The 21,859-nt window shown below is 41.6% G+C and overlaps 1 protein-coding gene across 2 annotated transcripts; it reads right to left on the reverse strand.

The window, feature by feature from the left end:
* Nucleotides 1-8,308: 8,308 nt before the first annotated feature.
* LOC105026831 (zinc finger protein 239-like) lies at nt 8,309-11,928 on the reverse strand. Of its 2 annotated transcripts, none has more exons than XM_013135416.2 (3): nt 11,842-11,928; nt 10,801-11,008; nt 8,309-10,240 (listed from the first exon to the last, which is right to left on the reverse strand). In XM_013135416.2, exons 2-3 carry the CDS (start codon nt 10,895-10,897, stop codon nt 9,417-9,419), a joined length of 921 nt encoding a protein of 306 aa, XP_012990870.1. In that variant the 5' UTR covers nt 10,898-11,008; nt 11,842-11,928; the 3' UTR covers nt 8,309-9,416. The 2 variants fall into 2 exon arrangements, with proteins under 2 accessions (XP_012990870.1, XP_012990871.1); XM_013135417.4 differs by lacking the exon at nt 11,842-11,928 and adding an exon at nt 11,392-11,482.
* Between the last annotated feature and the right edge of the window lie 9,931 nt (nt 11,929-21,859).

A 21,859-nucleotide genomic window follows, 5' to 3' on the forward strand; every position in this document is an offset into this window, starting at 1 on the left:
GAACAGCCAACCCGCCCAAGGCGGGGCCACCTCGAAAGGGAGAGGACGACACACGCGCCACCTGAGGCGAGCCGCCCGTCTCCCCACCGGTTACAACCGTAACCACAGAGACAGAGGCTCCAGCAGGCGGCGCATCCGAGTCCAGTTGACCCAGCCTAACCAAAGGACGGACAGAGATGTCTGCCCAGTTCAAAGGAAGGCTGCCCGGACCCCCATCCCGGTCCGTCCCACCAGGGTCGACCGGGAGAGAGGCCACAGACTCATGGAGTCGGACATCCCCGTCCCCAGGCAGAGACTGAGGGGGGGGAACCCGCTCGCTAACCATGCCCAGGCCTACAGCGGCCGTCCGCAATGAAGGCTCACTCAAAGGTAAATAAGTTGAACAAGCAGCTTTATTTACACAAACAGCGGAGCACCCCACCGAACACGCACAGGGTGGGGAAGCATCCGAGGGACACTCCCCCTCAAGAAGTCATGCCCGCCGCTTCTTGAACGGCGGCGCCTTACGACCCCCATCAGCCTGTCTGCGCGGAGGAGGAGGAGGGGACGCCCTCTGGGGGCGAGGCTCCCTCACCTCTCGTTGAGCAGGGCGGGCCGCGTCCTGCTCATTCGACCCTGCCACCTTGGCACGGCGATGCTGAGCTCGGCGACGTAATCGACCCCCCGGCTTCCGGAAGGCCTCAGCAGAAGCAGAGGACACTGCCGACGTGGAGGGGACGGGCAGGAGGGGCCCCAAACGGAGACGCTCCTCCTTCTCCTTCTTCTGTCGCACCAAGGCCTCGGTGACAGAAGCACCAAACAGGGCGTCCTCCTGAAGCGGAGCATTCAGGAAGGGCACCTTCTCTGGTTCCTTCAGAGACGTCAGGGCCAGCCACAGGTGCCGGACCTGCACCACAGAAGTCGCCATCACCCTGCCAGCCGACAGGGAGTTGGCCTGGGTCAGCTTGAGTATGGCTGCAGAGGCGCGCGCCACCTCACCGACCTCAGCCGGGGACAGAGAGGTGCGACCCTCCGTCATCCTGGCAACCGCCGCAGCCAGGAGGCCCACGTTGTTGCAGGCTGCAAGGGACTGCACAGACAGCGCATACTGTTTCTCCGCCAGGCTGGCGGAGAGACGGTCCCTCACTGACGGCAGGGCGGGGCGCTTGTCCGACCAGGTGGTCAGACCCGGAACCAGGGACGACGCCAGAGAGGTCTCCAGAGGCGGGATGCCCTTACTCAGGGTCTCCAACCGCCCCTCCACGGCAGTGAAGGGGAGATGAGACTTCACAGTCCCTCTGGCCGTGAAAGGCGCGCTCCATGCCTCCTCTGCGTACTTACGCAGAGAAGGAACCTCAGGTGCAGCAGTCGGTACCGGGCGGCGGGGCCGTGTCCAACGGGCCGCCTCGAAAAGGTCGTCCCCCTCCTCTGGCGCGGGCACCGGCATGGGTATGCGCAGGCGCCGTGCAGCAGCAGAAATGGCGGCGAAGAAATCTTCCCTCACCGCCAGGGGGTCGGTACCCCTGTCCACAGGGGCAGTGACCTCCTCTTCCTCCTCAGAGTATGAAGAGTCAGAGGAAGAGCTGGAATGCCGCCGCTCCTGCTCGGCCGAGCGGGAGGGAGCAATTCCAGGGGTGGGCGGAGCCATTACCGGGCCGGCCCCCTCAGCTGACGCCCCCAACTCCTGAAAGGAGTCCTCCTCATCGAGGAGAGAGAGGACATCGGCGAGCGGGACCTCCTCAGTAAAGAATGCAAGGCGCTCCATTCTCACCGACAACGGGAGAATGGCGCAGGCGGTGCACACTGGCTCCTCTGTAGCACCCTCTCGAGCGTGGAGCGGCCCCAGACATGCACAACACAAAGTGTGCGTGTCCAAGACCGGGTCCAACGCGTCACAGCTGCAGGCTGACATGGCAGTCCGAGGCTGGGGTGCCGCCCTAGATAAAGCCACTCCAGCGGTGGAAGATGGTGAAGTCATCCTTGACTGTATAATATCACCGGAATGCATAAATAAACTTTTTTCGTGAAGAAAATAGGGAGGCTGATTGGGGTCTGTGCATTGCTTTTATAACCATGGGGCAGGTGGCTTAGAGCAATGCTATTTGCATATTTAAATGTTCAGTGACTGCCGATTGGCAGAGAGGGTAAACCAATAGGAGCGAAGCCCCTATGGGCAAAGCTTCACGATATAGAACTTTAGGTGAGTGTACATGTGCGCGTGCATAAGCATGCGTCCCAGTTTGGGAGTCGACCTTATTTAGTCACCTTAACTAGGCCAGATTGTTAGCTCCACCATCTCATCTTCATTTTGGTAGATAGCACGTTACTAATATATTGATTGTACAAGGGTTGATTCAAACATCTCGGTTTGGTAGCTAGTTAAAGTTACGATAATTACTTTCGTAATTCCAGTTCTATGAGTGGAGCGTCGCCCATAGGGGCTTCGCTCCTATTGGTTTACCCCTCTGCCAATCGGCAGTCACTGAAAATGTTAATATGCAAATCACACCTCTCATGGCCATCTGCCCCATGGCTATAAAAGAGGGACTCACACCCTGCTCAGTCTCCCTTTTTTCTTCACGAGAAAAATTTTCTATGCAGTCGATGATTTCTACTGAGCCAAGGATGGCTTAACCATCTTTAACCGCTGGAGCGGTTTCTGCTATCTCTTCATTGTCGGCGTGGCGGTGCAGCGAGCTTGACGTGGTGGTTGGGAGGAGCCTGTGTGCACCGCCTGCGACGTCCTCCCTTTACAGGTGAGGATGGACAGGCTGGCGTACTTTGTCCTATCTCTCCCCTCCGAGGAGGTCTCCTTTCAGGAGGAGTTGGAGTCAGAGGGAGAGGGGACCGGCCCGGCTACGGCTACGGCTCGGTCCACCTCCAGAACTTTTCTCCCCCGCTCTGAGCGGGGTGCGGAGTTGTTCGGAATCTTCCTATTCGGGAGGATGAGGAGGAGGTCGCCCCCCCGAAGGACAGGAGCGTCGATACCCCTGGCAGTGAAGGCTTAAACATTTGGAAGATTGTCATAAAGGCATGCACAAGACATGTGTTAGAAGCCAGAAGTTTGAGTCTAGTGTGGGACTGGCGAGGCAAGGGGTGGCAGCTAAACAAAATGTCTTGCCACCACAGTTGTCAGGAGTGCCTGCTGTAATATATTCATATTTAGTTTTATTGAGTAGTATTATATTTTCTACTTTCATTGTTATTCTCTATGGTAACCCATTTCAATATCTTTGAGTCCCGCTTTCCCCGTAAAATGGTTCATTCCCGGAGTCTGCCTGCTCATCACCGGGCAGTTCTCCCTTCCTTCCAGTGAAAACACCCTGGTACTCTATGGTCCAATCCCAATTTCGACACTCACAGACTCACAAACTTTGAGTTCTCGGGGCTTAGGGCTGTACCACTGTCAAATCGTCAAGTGCGCGAGGGCTCTTTCACAGACATTTTGAGCCCTTTATACCCTTTTTGTAAATCCACATTTCTTCAGACATTGCCAGAGGAAATTGCCCATAGTTCATAGTGTTGTGACGTGAAAAACCGGGGGTACCAGGGGAAGCCCGGATGCTAGAGAAAAATCCCCACAAACCCGCATTGAGAAAAAATAAACTGCAAGGATTTAAGATGGCACATAGAACACATGAAATCAGAGGAATGTAATCACCTTATTACACACCTAGTATATTCAACTATTTATTTTAGTTTTGCTTAACAATGCTGTTTTGACCAAAAATAGTACATTGATTATTGACAAATATAGATTGTTACTGACAATTAACTCTTGTCCACTCTGTAGGGCAAGAGCCTGCAAGACATATAAATCAGGCAGTCGGTCTATTAAGTGCATTGGCCGCGAAGAAAGTAAAAAACTTAAAATAAAGTCCCAAACCCACAATATTGTGCAACATGTTTCAGCGTCATCAAGGTAACATGATAAAGTCACAAAGTGCTATGAGGGGCCGTCAGGGACATTATTCAGAATTACCTCTCACAAACACATGTGAAATGCTCTTACATACACTACTGAAACACTCTCACATAAACAACTGGAAGATTATTCGCACACACTACTGAAACGCTTTTATACAGAGGTGGGTGACTCGAGTCACATGACTTGACTCGAGTCTGACTCGAGTCACCATTTTCAGGACTTGTGACTTGCTTGATTAAAGTATGAAAATGACTTGACTTGACTTTGACTTGAGAACAAGTTACTTGAGACTTGACTTGACTTGAAGTGGAAGACTCGACAATGACTTGAACTTATAATAAACAAACAGCAATAAAATTATTTTATATGTTACATCAGCACTATTAATCAGCGTATGTGCCTTTAACGCTGCACAATTCAAACCGCGCCAAACATGGCAGACAGTAACGTTAGTGGAGCTCCACAAATAGTATCGTTTGTTTACAAGGACTTTGAACTGGACTGTGTGAATAAAAAAAGATTTGCCAGATGCAAAATATGCAACAACGTCAAATTTCATTCGTCATTTTAAGAACCACAAGGAAAGGTAAGAAAGTAATCTCTTTATATTCAGTTTCACTTTGATCTATAACGATTAAGTTACTAATGTAATGAATTAATCTTTTGTTTGTCATAATTTGGCCTTGGTTGCATATTATATATATATTTATTTCTTGTTAGAAATGTGACCATTATCATTACTGAATACGTCTGGTAAATAGATGTAAGGGAATTTGACTATAACAGTGGCATAGCCTGAATTTTAATGTTGATGGGCATCTTAAAATGAGCGGGCTTGTATATTATTACACGTAGGCTATAATGTCTGTATTAAATGTGCGCATTTTCAAGTGTTTGTGGACTGCGTGTGGAAACTAAAAAGCATTGTGCTTACACTATAACAGTTAACTTTACTGCATGAGAGGCTAACATGGAGGCGCCGATGTGATTACTAGCACCTAAACATTTCGAAGAGTTTTTTTTTTTACTCATACAGACAAGAATAATTACAGCGTAATTACATATTAGGCAGTTTTATCAGTCACAATAATTAGTTTATAAGGTTGTTATTATTAGCCCTTATTACATGGATTGGCTGAATTCCAGTGCAGAATGCGTGTTATTTCTTGATAACAGACCGTTGCCATGAAAAACAGCGCGTTGCTATGGACGCAGCAGGATTCTAACCAGAGATGGAACGGACTCTTTTCTTTACAGGAAGCAATACAATCGTTTTTAAATCAAAAAATTCCTTTTGAAATCAATATTTTGTGTCAAATTATTGATTTATTTGGTAGGTAGCCATGTAATAAGCGGGATAAGGTATAGCGAGGCGGTTGTTATAGCGAATACAACCCCTTCAGGCAGATTGAAGATCCCTCCGCTTCGTCCCCCGAAAAAATTGTAACGCGGAGGAGAAAAATATTTGATTTTGAAATCGAGCTTCGCACCGAGCGCACGTCAGAAACAGAGGACAGTGTGTGTGTGTGTGTGTGTTCATCTCTTTAGTACTGTGACTTGACTTGACTTATAAGGACTCGACTTGACTTGCTTAGGGTGAACCCTTGACTTAACTTGACTTGCTTGATTTATCTGAACTGTGACTTGAGACTTGACTCGAGACTTGATGGTGAAGACTTGAGACTTGCTTGGACTTGACCATGTGTGACTGTGTCCCCATCTCTGCTTTTATATACACTAATGAAACGCTCTTACATAATCTACTGAAAAGCTGCCCGACTGCTGTCGCATTTGACAAGGTTCTGATGGTCTCCGCTGACGCCAGTACAGTGTGAAGTAACGCTGCTGCCTCGGTTAAGCTGCTTGCAGGCTGTTGGGCAGACATTTTGCGAACAACGCGACTGATGATCAACACCTGAATCGCGCTGTGAATTGCGCATTTTTGTTGAACGGAAGCCCTTCCGGTTTTACTGAAACACCTCTCACACACTATAGTGAAATCCTTTCACACATTATAGTTAAATAGTTATATACAGTTCATCCCCCGTATCCGCGAGGGATCGGTTCTGCGAACCCTCGCGGATGTGGAAAATCGCGGATAAGAGACGTACCCTTAAAAATCTCTCCCTACCACCCAGTTACCCTACACAGAATGCCCCATTACCCTTTCCATGGTCTTATTGCACGATAATGTTGTAAAAACATTGTGATTGGCAACTGAGATCGCTGTTTCTTTATGTCTTCCAACATGTCACTATAAACGGCGACATATGATTATAGTACAGAAGATATAAAGCACTTATAAATACATTAAATATACATAGAACACTTTGTTTTTATGTTTTTTTTTATAGAAAGACTTCATGCAATTAACCGGATCGACCCTTGGATGGCTGAAATTAACGCGTTTTTTTAATTTATTTCCGCGGATACTTGAGTTCGCGAATGTGGAACCGCGGATAGCTGGGGGAATACTGTATGTATATTATATATGTCCCATGTGGTGGCCATTCCTCCGGCATTAGGCTGGACAGTCCGGCTGCAGGTGCAGCCTTAAGCCTGACACTCCTTGTCCTCCTTTTGAGAAAATAACAAAAAGGTTCGTTACATTTTCTTGCAGTGCCGCCCGAGAGCCCAAAAATAACGGCCATCCAATACTGGTTTTCGACCTTGTCCCTTGCATACAGAGATTTCTCCTGATTCTCTTAATCTTTTAATGATATTATGTAATGTGGATGAGATCCCCAAACTCTTTGCAATTTTACGTTGAGAAACGTCATTCTTAAATTGTCGCACTATTTGCCAGCGCATACTTTCAGAGTGGTGAACCCCTCCCCATCCTCAATTCTGACCGACCCATCCTCTCTGGAATTATATTTTAATACCCAATCACGTTACTGACCTGTTGCCAATTTACCTAATTAGTTGTGTGATATTCCATCTGGTTAGTGTTTTAGCATTATTCAACTTTTCCAGTCTCGCCCGTCACAACTTTTGGCTGGCATCACCTTCAAAGTGGGCATCATTTTTCAAGAAACAATAAAATGTCTAAGTTTCAACATCTGATATGTTGTCTTTGTATTATTTTCTATTGAATATATGGTTTAAATGATTTGCACATCATTGCATTCTGTTTTTATTTACATTTTACCTGGTTGTACATGCATTCTATATTTAAGTATATTTCATTTAAACACATGCTGCTCTGTTTAAAAATACCTGTTTAAAAGTATCAAAAGGCACTCCTTCATGGAATGACCAAATGGTTAGACAAATTACTTTAAATGTGTTTAATATTAGTAACCACATCCAAAACATTTGAATACATTAAAAATAAACTTGGTATACTTTTAATGTCTGAAATTAACATTTTGGGTATCTCCTACAAAGTTTACCATTGCTATTTTAAGTTAGAAACATGACACACTTGCCATTAATTGCATTCATAAAACAAAAAAGGAGAATGTGCAGATTATCAATATTTACAGTGGTCAGCAATATTTTCCTCCATCAAAGCTGTTATGTTATCAGAAAATGTAGCTCACCTGAAATTGGCTTCTTACAAGTGTCTGGCTAACCACAAGCATCTCAAGACAGACAACAAACAATATAACATGCTTCTGATCTAAGTATCTGAAGTTACACACTAAACAATAGATTAATGTTCAGCTCCAGGTGTTTTTCCCCAGAAGATATGGTGCATAGTATCACTTAACATGAATCCTGATGTTAGAAACAACTAACAAAGAACCATTAAAGAACATGCTGTTACAGCTTTATGCATATCGAATCATAGTGAATATACAGGGTTGGCAACCATGTTCCTTGAAAGGTGTGATGAAAGAGGTGGTGTGTTGAAATTAGTCACCAGCTGACCTGCGATGGAAGACCTGCCCCCACCCCCGACTTCCAGCAAACAAACTAATAACTCAAAAGAATAATGAAAAATGCAAGCCAGTCATTCACCATATGCAGTTGGATATGTCACGTGACAGTTATTATCAAACAGTGTACTGTGTGGGGCATATATGCTACCGTTCAAAGGTTTGGGGTCACATTTTTGGGCAATTAAATTAACATCAAATTCATCCGAAATAGAGTGTAGACATAGTTAATGTTGTAAATGACTACTGTAGCTGGAAACGGCACATTATCAGCAAACCTCAGTCCTGTGTTCAAAAGGCACATTTCGATTGCTAATCCAACTTCATTTTAAAAGGCTACTTGATCATTAGAAAACGCTTTTGTGCTTATGATAAACTGTTGCGCTGATGGAAGACCAGTAAAACTGGCCTTCTTTCGACTCTGGGATGCTGGCCTTCTAAGCAGAGTTGCAAGGAAAAAAAACATACAAGAAGAAAAGAAAGATTAGCAAAGAAAAACACAGACACTGGACAGTAGAACATTAGGAAAAAGTTTTATGGACAGACAAACCTCTAAGTTTAAGGTGTTCGGATCACACAGAAAAAGAACATATGAAAAGATGCTGGTGCTGGATGCCATCTGTCAAGCATAGTCGGGTCGATGTGATGGTCTGGGGATGATTTGGTGGTGGTGAAGTGGGAGATTGGTACAGGGTTAAAGGGATCTTGAAGAAGAAAGGCTATCATTCCCTTTTGCAATGTCATGCCATACCCTGTAAACAGGGCTTGAAAGCACAGCTCCAAACTATCCAAGAACTATTTAGGGAAGAAGTAGTCAGGTGGTATTCTGTCTATAATGGAGTGGCCAGCACAGTCACCAGATCTTAACCTTATTAAGCTGCTGTGGGAGGAGCATTACCATAGGGTATTCAAGATGTGCCCAACAAGCCTATCCAACTCATGGAATGTGTTTCAGGAAGTGGTGGGGTGAAATCTCTTCAGATTACCAAATGGACAACAGATAACAAATGGACAACAAGAATACCAAAGTTCTGCAAGGCTGTAATTGCTGCAGATTCTTTGATGAAAGCAAAGTTTGAAGGACACAATTACTATTTCAATTAAAAATCATTATTTCTATCCTTGTCAATGGCCATATTTACAATTCAAACAAATGTTATGTGTTTTCATGGAAAACAAGGACATTTCTTAGTGACCTCAAACTTCAGAACAGTGCACACGATAGCATCTTGTCAAATTTGAAACAAGATCAGTAGGCCATGCGTGTCAAACAGACAACTGAATAGGTGTCCCATAAATGTTTTTATCATGGACTTCTAATCAGTTCTGTGTTGTCCTAAATTCAAAACACCTGGTCTTGCAATGCTGCATACTTTCCTGAAACTGGGATGCCAACCCCTGCTTTACACTATGTAGTGGTGAGGTCAGAAACTGTTCTAGCCATCTCGTTTCACATTCAGCATTTTTGTTGTCAAGATTTGAACATAATGGTTCCATTATTGAACACTAAATTGTTTTCTTTACCATTTCTCTTTCCACTGAAAAAGTAATTATTGTGTTGCTTCCCAGAACTATTTCCTGCAATTTAAAAAATTCTCTCAACTTAGTTCTCTCAGTCAGATTAGTTATAAGGATTCTCTCCTGTGCACCCTCCGATGAATAGTAAGATCAGATGATGTAATGAAACATGTTCCACAATCATAACAGATGAAGGCTTTCTCTTCCGTGTGCACTCTCTGATGGACTGTTAGGTTACCTGATGTTGTAAAGCTCTTCCCACATTCAGGGCAGGTGTAAGGTTTCACACCAGTATGTATTCGCTGGTGATTTTTTAAGGAACTAAGATGAGAAAAACTCTTTCCACAGTCACCACAGGAGTAAGGTTTCACACCGGTATGTATTCGCTGATGACTTCTGAGTGAACCTAACTGAGAGAAACTCTTTCCACAGTCAGAGCAGTGATGAGGCTTATCCCCTGTGTGCACTCTCTGATGATTAATAAGTATAGTTGATGCTGTAAAGCTCATCCCACAGTCACCACAGGAGTATGGTTTCTCTCCTGTATGTATTCGTTGGTGCCTTTTGAGGGAACTAAGTTGAGAGAAACTCCTTGCACAGTCCGAACAATGATGAGGCTTCTCTCCTGTGTGTACTCTCTGATGAATTGTAAGATCAGTGGCCGTAATAAAACACTTCCCACAGTCAGAACAGGAGTAGGGTTTAATTCCGTTGTGTATTAGCTGATGTCTTTTGAGTTTGCCAGGTTCAGTGAAACACTTGGCACAGTCAGAACAAGAGTAAAGCTTTTCTCTGGTATGTATGTTCATGTGTCTGTTGAGCATTGATAAAAGTAAGAATTTTTCTCCACAGTGATGGCAGTGGTGAGGTCCCTTTTCTTTGTAGTCTTTGCGCTGTTGCTCTCCAGTATTGTCCACTTCAGGACTATCTGCTGTTGAATAGCATCAGAAAAGTCAGTTGGTGCAGTGATAGACATATCAATGCAATAAACAGGATTTGGAACGAATACAAATTAAAAAGTTCTTAAAGTGAGTAACAAATTGGTGAAATCTATTTATTCCCACTGATATCAAATTAAGCATGAAAATGAAATTTCATCAGAACAGCTCATTGCTTCGACAGCATTCAAACCCTCTTGAATCCACATCTAGTGATGGCCATTCAAGGCTTCATTAGCGTTATTTTAGCAGCAAGATATTATGCTGGCAGCACTCAGATTTTCTTTATCACAATAAAAAACATCACGGAAATGTATAAGGAAATATAGTTAATCTAGTCTGTGAAAAAGAACAGACAAGAAAAACATTGGAACAGACATTAAACATAAAATGTGAAGACTAGATTAACTATATTACCTTATATATTTCAATGTTGGCTTTTATTTTGAAAAAGAAAATCTCAGACAGCAATGCTAGCATAACATCCAGCTGCTAGAAGAACGGTAATGAAGCCTCGAATGGCCATCACTATCTACATCAAAGCAGTTCTTACCATGAACTAAATCTCCAATTTCCTCCTCCTCCTCTTCAACTTTAATGACAATAAGTCCCTGTGTTTCATTGCAGTCTTCCAATGTCACAGATGCCATCTCTGGATCCTCCAGCGCTCACTGTGAGCCACAGTTATAATCAGGACCCAGTGACTCTTGTTTGGGCTCAGGATGAAAGGAGAGCAGAAGGCTGGGTTTGTCCTCTCTGTTCTAAATGAACACCAAACAAAACCCATACATTACAAGATGAAAATACTTGAGAGAAAATACAATAAATAACAACAAACAACTACAAACAACTATCAATCCAGATGAGATGTGGCGATGTCAGTGCAATCAGCAGCATATTTGTTTGCTTTATGAAAGCTGAATTTCAATAACCAAATATTTCCAACAATTGGTGCCGTTAGGAAATATTGCACCAAAAAAAATCTGTTGTTGTGGTTTGTCATTCAAAATATATTTAGTTCACCAGATGCAGAAATTAAATAGATAATTAACAAAATTAACTAGCTACATATAAACAAATTAAACTAAGAAAGTTTTCTTAGTCAAACTATACTGGTAGAATAACGGTTGGCGAAGTGAACTACCTGCATCATTCTGTGAAACAAATATGTAGGTCTTCCCAGTCAGCACCAATATAGCAAATGAAAATATAAAGGAAATTAAATTAAGCAGCGTAGACCTAATTAACCTAGCGTCAATTTATATTGTTACTGTTTTAGGAGCTGATAAAATAATGTGTGCATTTTAACGTAGCTTTATGTCTATTGAGATAGTAATTTAACAATGTGCTTATTTCTTTGCATCAGCTTCATCTCAGCAACTCTTTCGCTGACCAGGAAAATGACAGGAAGCGTAAAACAACAATGGTTTAAGCCAGCCTCGATTTGCAGACAAGAAGCTTAGGTTTGCGGTGTAGCATCACGTTGATCACTGTAAATTGTTAAACTGCGGTTCACGTTTCAACACGTTACGGTTAGACTAGTTCAGCAAGCGGTAAACATCCACAGAGAAAAAACAAAAGTGAGCTTGCTTACCCAAAATATCGACAAGGATTCCAAAGATGTTTTTTTTTGTTTTGTTTCATACCCAAAAGGAAGTGCACCGTTTCCCGTCTACCTCGGGAACCTAGCGTTAACTAAATGGTTCCGCTCATGTATTTATGACCCTCTCTCAGCTCAGCTATTCGGGGAAAAACGTATTACTTATAGTGTTACAATTGGGGTTAGTTTTAAGTTTAGACACGTGTTAGTGTTTGGCGTTAAGGCTAGTTTATATTAAGGCACAAAAGATAAGATATTAAGGTTGCAGTTACGTTTATGTTTAGGGGATAGGGAACATGGATTTATGGGTTTGACGTCCCCAAAACAACTAGAAAATGCAATAGATTTGCTGAATTATTCAAGAATAAAATCAACAACATTAGAGAGAACATTCTATCCTGTAAACATAATCCCCTGCTGCCCCTTCCCAACCACCAACATCTGCTCCTTTTGTAACTTTGCTCTGGTGACACCAGAGAAATCATATAAAAATGAAAACCCTTGACCCTATTCCATCAATCACTATTCAAAAAATGCTCCGCCACTCTCATTCAATTTGTTACGTGTTTTTTCAACATGTTTCTGCACACTGGGCAGGTACCGCCTCTATTCAAGATGGCAGCCATCACCCTCTTGCTCAAAGCACTGTCCCTTGACCCAGACATCCTTTCAAACTACAGGCCTATTTCCAAACTCCCAATCTTAAGTCCTAGAGACAATCAAATTCACAAACACCTCAGTGCTAACCAGCTTCATGAGGTTTTTAAACAGTATGTTACTCTGAGGCAAGATTCGAAGTGTTCACTATAACCTGTGGTGTCCCACAAGGGTTGGTCCCTATTCTCTTCCTGCTGTACATGCTCCCACATTTTCAGACATTACGTTTTCAATTCTGCTATGCAGATGAAACACAGGTGTACATTAAAACCAAACCGGACACAAAATCTGCCTTGTCAACCCTGTCCAACTCAATAGTAGCAAAACAGTGGAAATGCTAACCCCACAGCAAATCACCAACTCCTGCTTTTTCTGCACTTCCATTAAAAGCCACATTGTTCCCCTCTCCTCAATCATCAACATTCTGGATGTGAAAGGCCCAAATTAGACATGTCTGTAAATACTTTTTTTCACCTTAAGAATATATCTCACCTAAGACCTCTCACCTTTTATGATGCAGAAAAGCTTATCCATGCATTTATTTAAAATTATTATTTTAGTTTATAAAGCTATCAATGGAATCGGACATGTCTACTTATCTAACCTGCTCTCACCCTATGAACCTCCAGGCCTTCTACGGTCCAGCAATACCAATCTGCTCAACAATCCAAGAACCCTGCTACAAAAAATGGGAGACCGCGCCTTTTCCTACATTGGACCTAATCTCTGGAACTCCCTTCCTGAGAGCATCAGGGTTACACAGAGACATGGCTTTACAAATGCAATAAAGTATTATTATTATAAAAACACATACAAAATGGAAATAAAACATACTGTAACAAATCACCATGGAAGGTGTTTTTTGTGACACTTAATAACCTCAGCCCAATATCTGGGGATATGCTCAAGTAAAAGGTTTTATGGGAAAGAACAAAAAGGGGACTTTCTTCTGTAACTCAACAAAACAAACCAAAAATGTCATAATGTAACAGAAAACATCCACATATGTTAGGTAACAAAACTTAATCTTTTAGATGTAACTTCAACACTTAATCAGACCCACTGACATGCTGAGCCTTCCGCACACACCCATCACTCTCCTTTGTTTCCAGGTGGCTTAGCTAGGGTTGGGCCAATTAGGCAACCACCTACAGGTGTACGGAGGCTGATCAGCCTCATGTGTGTTTGCCTGGGGAGGGAGGGGTAAATCCTCTGTGACATATTTCCATATGTGACGGTAAAAATATAATTTATAAGAAATGTTAAAGCACTAAAACATTGAACTAAACACCACTCTGAATGGCATTCCATGAGTGTGGGGCAAAATATTCAAAAGTAGTTTAAACTAGTTTAGAATAGCCCTTCAGGATCTCCACCATTATTCAGTCTTGAGTGCATACTTGGAAACTTCTGTACGTCTGACACGTTAGATAGTCAGGACATTTTTGCATGATTGCCTTATAGAAAAACATGAAACAATGTCCAGCCCTTCTAGATGTCAGTGACCCCCAGCCAAATGAAGCATATAATAGAGTAGGGTCCTGCCTGTCTCCGCCCGGGACACTTAAACTGTGAGAGATGGAATCTAATACAAAAATCCAGAAAATCACATTGTATGATTTTTCAATAATTAATTAGCATTTTATTGCATGACATAAATATTTGATCACCTACCAACCAGTAAGAATTCCGGCTCTCACAGACCTTTTAGATTTTCTTTAAGAAGCCCTTTTCTCCACTCATTGCCTGTAATAACTGCACCTGTTTGAACTCGTTACCTGTATAAAAGACACCTGTCTACACACTCAATCAAAAAGACTCCAACCTCTCCACAATGGCCAAGACCAGAGAGCTGTGTAAGGACATCAGGGATAAAATTGTAGACCTCCACAAGGCTGGGATGGGTTACAGGACAACAGGCAAGCAGCTTGGTGAGACGGCAGGACCTGGTCAATGACCTGAAGAGAGCTGGGACCACAGTCTCAAAGAAAACCATTAGTAACACATTACGCCGCCATGGATTAAAATACTGCAGCGCACGCAATGTCCCCCAGCTCAAGCCAGCGCATGTCCAGGCCCATCTGAAGTTTGCCAATGACCATCTGGATGATCCAGAGGAAGAATGGTAGGTCATGTGGTCTGATGAGACAAAAATAGAGCTTTATGGTCTAAACTCCACTCGCCGTGTTTGGAGGAATAAGAAGGATGAGTACAACCCCAAGAACACCATCCCAACCGTGAAGCATAGAGGTGGAAACATCATTCTTTGGGGATGCTTTTATGCAAAGGGGACAGGACGACTGCACCGTATTGAGGGGAGGATGGATGGGGACATGTATCGTGAGATCTTGGTCAACAACCTCCTTCCCTCAGTAAGAGCATTGAAGATGGGTCGTGGCTGGGTCTTCCAGTATGACAACGACCCGAAACACACAGCCAAGGCAACTAAGGAGTGACATCTTAAGAAACATCTCAAGGTCCTGGAGTGGCCTAGCCAGTCTCCAGACCTGAACCCAATAGAAAATCTTTGGAGGGAGCTGAAAGTCTGTATTGCCTAGCAAGAGCCCCGAAACCTGAAGGCTATAGAGAAGGTCTGTATGGAGGAGTGGGCCAAAATCCCTGCTGCAGTGTGTGCAAACCTGGGTCAAGAACTACAGGAAACCTATGATCTCTGTAATTGCAAACAAAGGTTTCTGTACCAAATATTAAGTTCTTCTTTTCTGATGTATCAAATACTTATGTAAATGCAAATTAATTACTTAGAAATCATACAACGTGATTTTCTGGATTTTGGTTTTAGATTCCGTCACTCACAAAGAGTACCTATGATAAAAAATTACAGACTTCTACATGCTTTGTAAGTGGGAAAACCTGCAAAATCGGAAGTGTATCAAATACTTTTTCTCCCCACTGTATGTACAGTTAAGTTAATTTCTGTCCATCTTGAAAGTTTTCTCCAACCTTGTGTTTACCTGCTCCAACTATTCCACGAAATGTGCACAACACATTTCAGCAGGGTTCTACACTGACGTTTAGTTTTACAGTGAGGTATAAATATTATAGATGTATTTTATCAATGCCCTTCCCACATATAATAATATTTTATCCTAGCGAAGTATATGACATATCTTGTAATATACAAGAGCCCCACATGTAGCAAAAAAGTGTATATAGCAAAAACTTTTATACATTTACAGACAAACAAGAACACTTATGCAATTAAAAAATATATTTTATTTATCACCCACACTCCCAAGTTGGTCAACAGCACAGCAATTAATATCAGAACTGTGTGGAACTTCTTAACCACCAGGAAGGATAAAGTAGCAAATCTCATCTAGTTAACTCCAATGAAATTAGGTCTTCAATTGCAAAAGCCATTATAGAAAGTAATTTGTTCCACTAGTAGAGTTCTATCTTTCTCCAATCTTTGACATTTTTGTTCCAGCTATCAACTGATCAAATTTTGAAATATTATCAAACTGGACATTTTACTAATTAAAACATAAGAACACAAGCCAATATGAATGCTCTACTTTTCATTGGGTTATTTTCTTCTCTAATGGTGAAGAATTGTGAAATGATGAGATAAGAAAACATGAACTATAAATACAATCACACCAGCAGACAGACACTTTACTCTTCCTTGTTGTCAGAAATGATTCTGAGTGGTCTTCAATTCTATCTTCACCTTCCTCTGCCGTTGGATTCATTACTACACCTGGACATGGACAATGAAAACCAGTTTAAAAACCAGTATAAAACAGTGTCAAACCATTTGATTCAATTTGTTCATAATTTATTGATATCACTTTTAAAATGTTGTCAAATATCTTGTTGAATCATTACTTGTGGAACTCATAGTAAAACTCTTTATATTTGAGTACTTGTGAGGTGACTCGATGTTCATCTATGTTTGAAAAAAGTTACCAACCAAGCTAGTAAGTAGTTCTTACTGTACTGTACTGTAGCTTGCTAACGTTAGTTGGCTTGCTAGACTGTACTGTAATATGATGGGAACTACCAGTGATTTTAGCTATATGACAAATAGTTATCTATCTGCTTTGTAAAGAAGTTAAATACGCTTACCTGAGATTCCTTGTCCAGAAATGATGATGATGCTCCAGAAATTATGTCGGCTAAATTAACTAAACGGATGTTTGTTTAACATAGTCGTACTGTACCATTTGCTAGCTGCAGTGGCTATCAGTTAGCCAGGCATACCTTAAAAGAAATCTTGCGCTACCTGCAGTAGTTAGCTAGCTATATTACAGTACTATAACATAGGCTACACGACTAAATTAGAAAATAACTACATTGGCATTTTGCTAGATTAGAAAATGAAAGTATGATTATCACCTATGATTATAACATTTCTAAATAACAATAACTACTAATGTTGGCTAACCACAGTAGCACAAGAGTACTGGTGAAAACTCACAGACATGACTAAATCAGAGTTATCTTACACTGGATTAAAATAAATGTGCTATAACCACCGGTTTTGTCTGATGAGATACTGTAAACTTCTGACGACTATTTAGGAGTACAAACTATAACGAACAAGAAATGGCGGGACGTTCGAGCTGTGGCACATCTGTGGGTGCACAGTTTACAATTTGTGTACACATTCCGTCTGTTTTGTGGGAGATTATATAGAACTATTTTAATTGTCTGAATTGTGATGATTGGGGAATTCTTGTGACTCTAAAGATCTTCAGGTGAACTTTGAAATATTTGGAATACGTGGTTTCCGATGTGGTGACAGTAATGACATTGTAAGCAAAGTTCGTTGTAGCAACGAAAATAGGAGTTCATATTTCCCGGTTGTAGTTACGTAAGATCGTTACCAAACTGGTACGAAAGTTGTTACATTGTCAGTACGTCCTGTAATTAGGTTTCTGCTCCATCCTGAGCAGGTAAGGAAGATTACCAATTCTGTGGTCATTAATTTCCGTCATATAACGTTGGAGTTACATAGTTACCAAACAGGTACGTAAGTAGTTCCTTTGTCAGTACTTCGTGTAATTGACCTCTCGCGGGCCCCTCCCCCCAAAACGGCTATTATCCAATCCCACATCATAGCAACCATTACTATGTGAGCAGGTCCGACAAACATTGACTCCAAGCAAGATGGTGAAGCGGTGCGCCCACGGCGTATGTAAATCGGACACTAGATACCCCGAGAGATTGTCTGGAGGAGTTGTGTTCTTTCCATTCCCAAAGCCGAAAACACAACGTGAGCGCCTACAATGGATAAAACATTGTGGACGGCCCCACTTCCAGTTAAATGTGTCGAACATTCCGAAGCATAAATACGTCTGCTCAAAGGTAAGGCTAACAGCTAACTAGTTACCATGTTGTCTAGATCTACTAACTAGAGGCAAGAACACAAATTGGATCAAAGTTATGATTACCATGGATGTCATTGCCAGAATGTTAACCTACTCTCTAAGCTAAGTTTAACGAGCCCTTTAGCTTTAGCCAACATTAGTTAACATATTAGCTAACATTAGCTACATTAGCTGCTGTTGTGTTGGGTCTTTGAGCTCCCCAACTTTATTTTTCATCAGTTTACAACAAAGTCGAACATAGCGCCCCAACAAGCAACTTTAAATAATTTTGTTTTTATCTTTCATGTAGCATTTTATGACCGGAAAACCTACCCCTGAGTTCACAGAGAAATGTTAGTTCGCTTTGAATGGCTTTGACGCACATGTAGGTTTAGCTAGCTAACATACCATTGTATTTTAACAAAATAGCTACTTGCAATAGACGATAATAGACCATAACATATGAAAGATAACTTACCCGGCAGTGCAAGAGCATGACTGGTCCACAAGGCTGTGCTGGTTGTATTTGAGGTACAGGTCATGGGGTTTCTCAGATTTCGCTTGAGACCGGTAAGCATTAGCCTCGATAGTAGTCGTGTCTCCTTCATTGCGTATTTTTATATTTTGAATATATCCCTCCACTGCATACTGTAACCCCTTTTGCCTCGATCTGGAGGATATCACGGAGGTATTGCTCCAAAAAAGGTCACTGACACGCACGTGTATACCTCTTCCCGTCATGGCAATCTGTGGCGCTGGTCGTGTTTGACCATTTGTTTATCGGACATAGCAACAGTAACTAAGGGGGGCAGGGCTCAGCGAAAGGCTAACTACGCCCCTGCGATGTGCTGAGGAGGTAAGGAAGATTACCAATTATGGGGTCATGCAATTACCATGTTTTGAGAAGGTAATGTCATGACATTACCAATCCATTACGTCACTGTTGGTCGTGGTTACGTAACATGTTAGCTTGGTACCTGTATGATCTGGAGGTGATGTGGCTGCGTCAAATGCAAATAATCATTCTTTGGCAGAGTGCTTTCCCACAAATTTTTTCTCTTCAAATGTCATGGTAAATTCCATATAATGTTTTATATTGTTACAGCTATATAAATAGTTGCCTAATCTATTAAACAATTCCTGTCTAAGTTCTTCGGTGCAACTCGTACTGGCTGTGTTGTTTGGTGCATTTGACAAATAAACCTTGAAAATTCAAAAAGATATAACACCAGGTTGGCCTATCATTGTTCTGAGAAAGATGCATCGAGTAGATAACTAAATAACATTTTATATGGCTTGGCGAATATTATCGTAGAAATACTCTGTTTTTACCAGCAATCCAACCAACCAAAACCGGAGAAAATTAAACTAGCACTTAATCCGTCATTAATCAATGAATCAATCAAATGTATTTATAAAGCCCTTTTTGCATCAGCAGATGTCACAAAGTGCTTTTACAAAACACCTGGCCTTAAACCCCAAGGAGCAAACAACAGTAGTGTTGAATTTCAGTGGCTAGCCTTAATCTGGTTATGCGAGCGAACCACATCTGCACAATTCTTATTTTGTTTCAAATAACAATGTTTTAAATAACATTAAATAATAAACTCAAACATGCAACGTGTCATCATTATTTCGCGCACCTATTAGTTTGAAGTTATCCAAAAGTAATAATACATTTCTTCAAAAGTATCTGTAATCTGATTACAATATCTTTGTTGTTAACTTCATGGATTACAGTTACAGTTTTTTGTAATCCATTACTCCCCAACTCTGCCAATTAATGATATTTTGACAACACTATGATGAGAGACTTTGTCTCAAATGATATTCTAAAACATGGCAACTATTGGCAATGAATCTTTACCATGCCATGTTAGCATGTTTGCTGGTCCTAATTGAATGTATTTACGTGTGAACCATCCATCCTAATGACCCAGGGTTTCATATGTAAAGTCTTTGAAATAATTGTGAGCAAGTGTGATAGCAGTGATCCATCCCAGGAATTACGTTCATATGCCTTTTTGTAAACCACAATTACATTCATTATGAACATAAATCAGTGCAATTACATTTGCTATTGACATATCCCCAGTTCTATTAGTCCTTAATGACTCGCTATTACGTTGCTCCTTAACATTTTACTATAATGTTGAACCTTAATGTTGAACATTCAGAGATTGTACAGACTAGGGAAGGCTTTTCACAATTCTGATTGTGGGAAGAGTTTCTCCCAATTTAGTTAATTCAAATGTCATCACAGAAAAGATACTTGTACATCTGCTTGGAAATCTGTTATACAACATCAAGCTGTCTAAAAGTCTATAATTTAACAAATTAACATATAAAGTTGCAACAAATTAACAAATGAAGTTCCACTAGCACAGATTAAATCAATCAAAAAGTAATATATTATACTGTATTGCGGCAGTAATGCAGCAGCTATTACTAACTTTGTAGGCAGGTCAGAAGCCCAGGGAGAAAGTAAGACTTTTAATTAAAGAAATGAGTAACAAAAACATAAAATTTGACAAATTTTGACACGAAAACCACTTTACAATGGCGTGAAATCCAAATAATGACTGACAATATACACCAGGGAAGGAATAGCTTAAATCGGGCCAGTGAATAGGAACACAGATTGGGAAATAAAGACAAACAGGTGTCAGTGCTCCGAAAAAAGTATTCTGCCTAAGCCAGATACGATTTTCAAGTTAGTTGCTGCTAGTTTGTGTTTCCACTAAGCGAGCCTCTTATGGCCTGTTTTTGCTGGGATGCCTGCAGGATGTTGAGACTTCTCTGTCAGCTGCTGTTCAGACAGGAAACCCAAAGGGGTTTGGTCAGCAAGAGATGCTGAGATCACTATCAGATTTTATGCTGACAATTTAATTGTCAGGTTACTCACTCAGTTCTGCGCTGTTCTTACTAGCATTTGGGTGTGAACCCACACACCACCCATGCCTGCAGCTGTTTGGTTCAGTTCCCTTTTCATTGGGGTGACCCGTACTGTTCATTGTGTATGGGGATTGATACTGAGGATATTATGGTCTTGATATTGTTATTAATAGTGTCGTATACACCGTCATGTGTCGGCAGTGAGTTACCCCAGAGGAGCAGAACCTAACACCAAAGCCTGTATGCATTTATTGTAGTGCATGTACTAATAAATGATTAAACTAAAACATGGGGTTTTCTGTCTGAACTGACAGTCAGTAAAGTTGTGTTGGTAGAACAGCAATGGCGTCCTGGTTACATCCTATTCAATGCATTTACATTAAAGGTTGATGTACACTCAGTGGCCACTTAAGTATAACTATCTCCATTTAAGTATAGTTTACCTCCAGAACAGCCTGAATTCTTTGCAGCATGGATTCGAGGTGATGGTGGCAACATTCCTTCATGATTTTAGCCCATGCTGACCTTTTTCATTGTCTTATTTGTTTTGTATAAATTCACACTTTTTACAGAAATACAGCGCAATAAAAAAATAATAATCACAGAAATATTGACAAAATGTGGATACTGTATCTCAATAATGACACAAAACATCTCGAAAACTGCCCTTGAGGGGTGTTCCCAGTCTGCAGTGGTCAGAACCCATTAAAAGTGGTCCAAGGAAGGAAAAGCGGTGAGTAGTAAATGCAGGGTATATTGTGTCACTTTGTTGATTTTTGACCCTGGTGGGCGGTGTTTACAGATTGATTTGACAGGTGGGACATCAGGTTTGCAGGGTGGGACTTCCAGTATGACGTGTGTTAGGGCTGGAGTTCTGGAATCACGTATGCATGTCCGGTGACTTTGTAATTTATGATTACATTGATGTGTCCATTTTTGATGTTTTACAATGACTGATAAGCACCCCGGACGAGTGTTATAACAGGTGGGTTATGTTTGATGTTTAACAAATGGGTCTTAGGGTTCCAGAATGTTAAATAAGTGTTATATCAGCGGCAAGACGTTTGGTGTTTAACAAATGGGGCGCCAGGGTTCAGCAATGGTATAACCCCCCAGGCATTTTATGT

The sequence above is a fragment of the Esox lucius genome, chromosome 9, assembly GCF_011004845.1.
Source record: "Esox lucius isolate fEsoLuc1 chromosome 9, fEsoLuc1.pri, whole genome shotgun sequence".
NCBI classification, from domain to species: domain Eukaryota; kingdom Metazoa; phylum Chordata; class Actinopteri; order Esociformes; family Esocidae; genus Esox; species Esox lucius.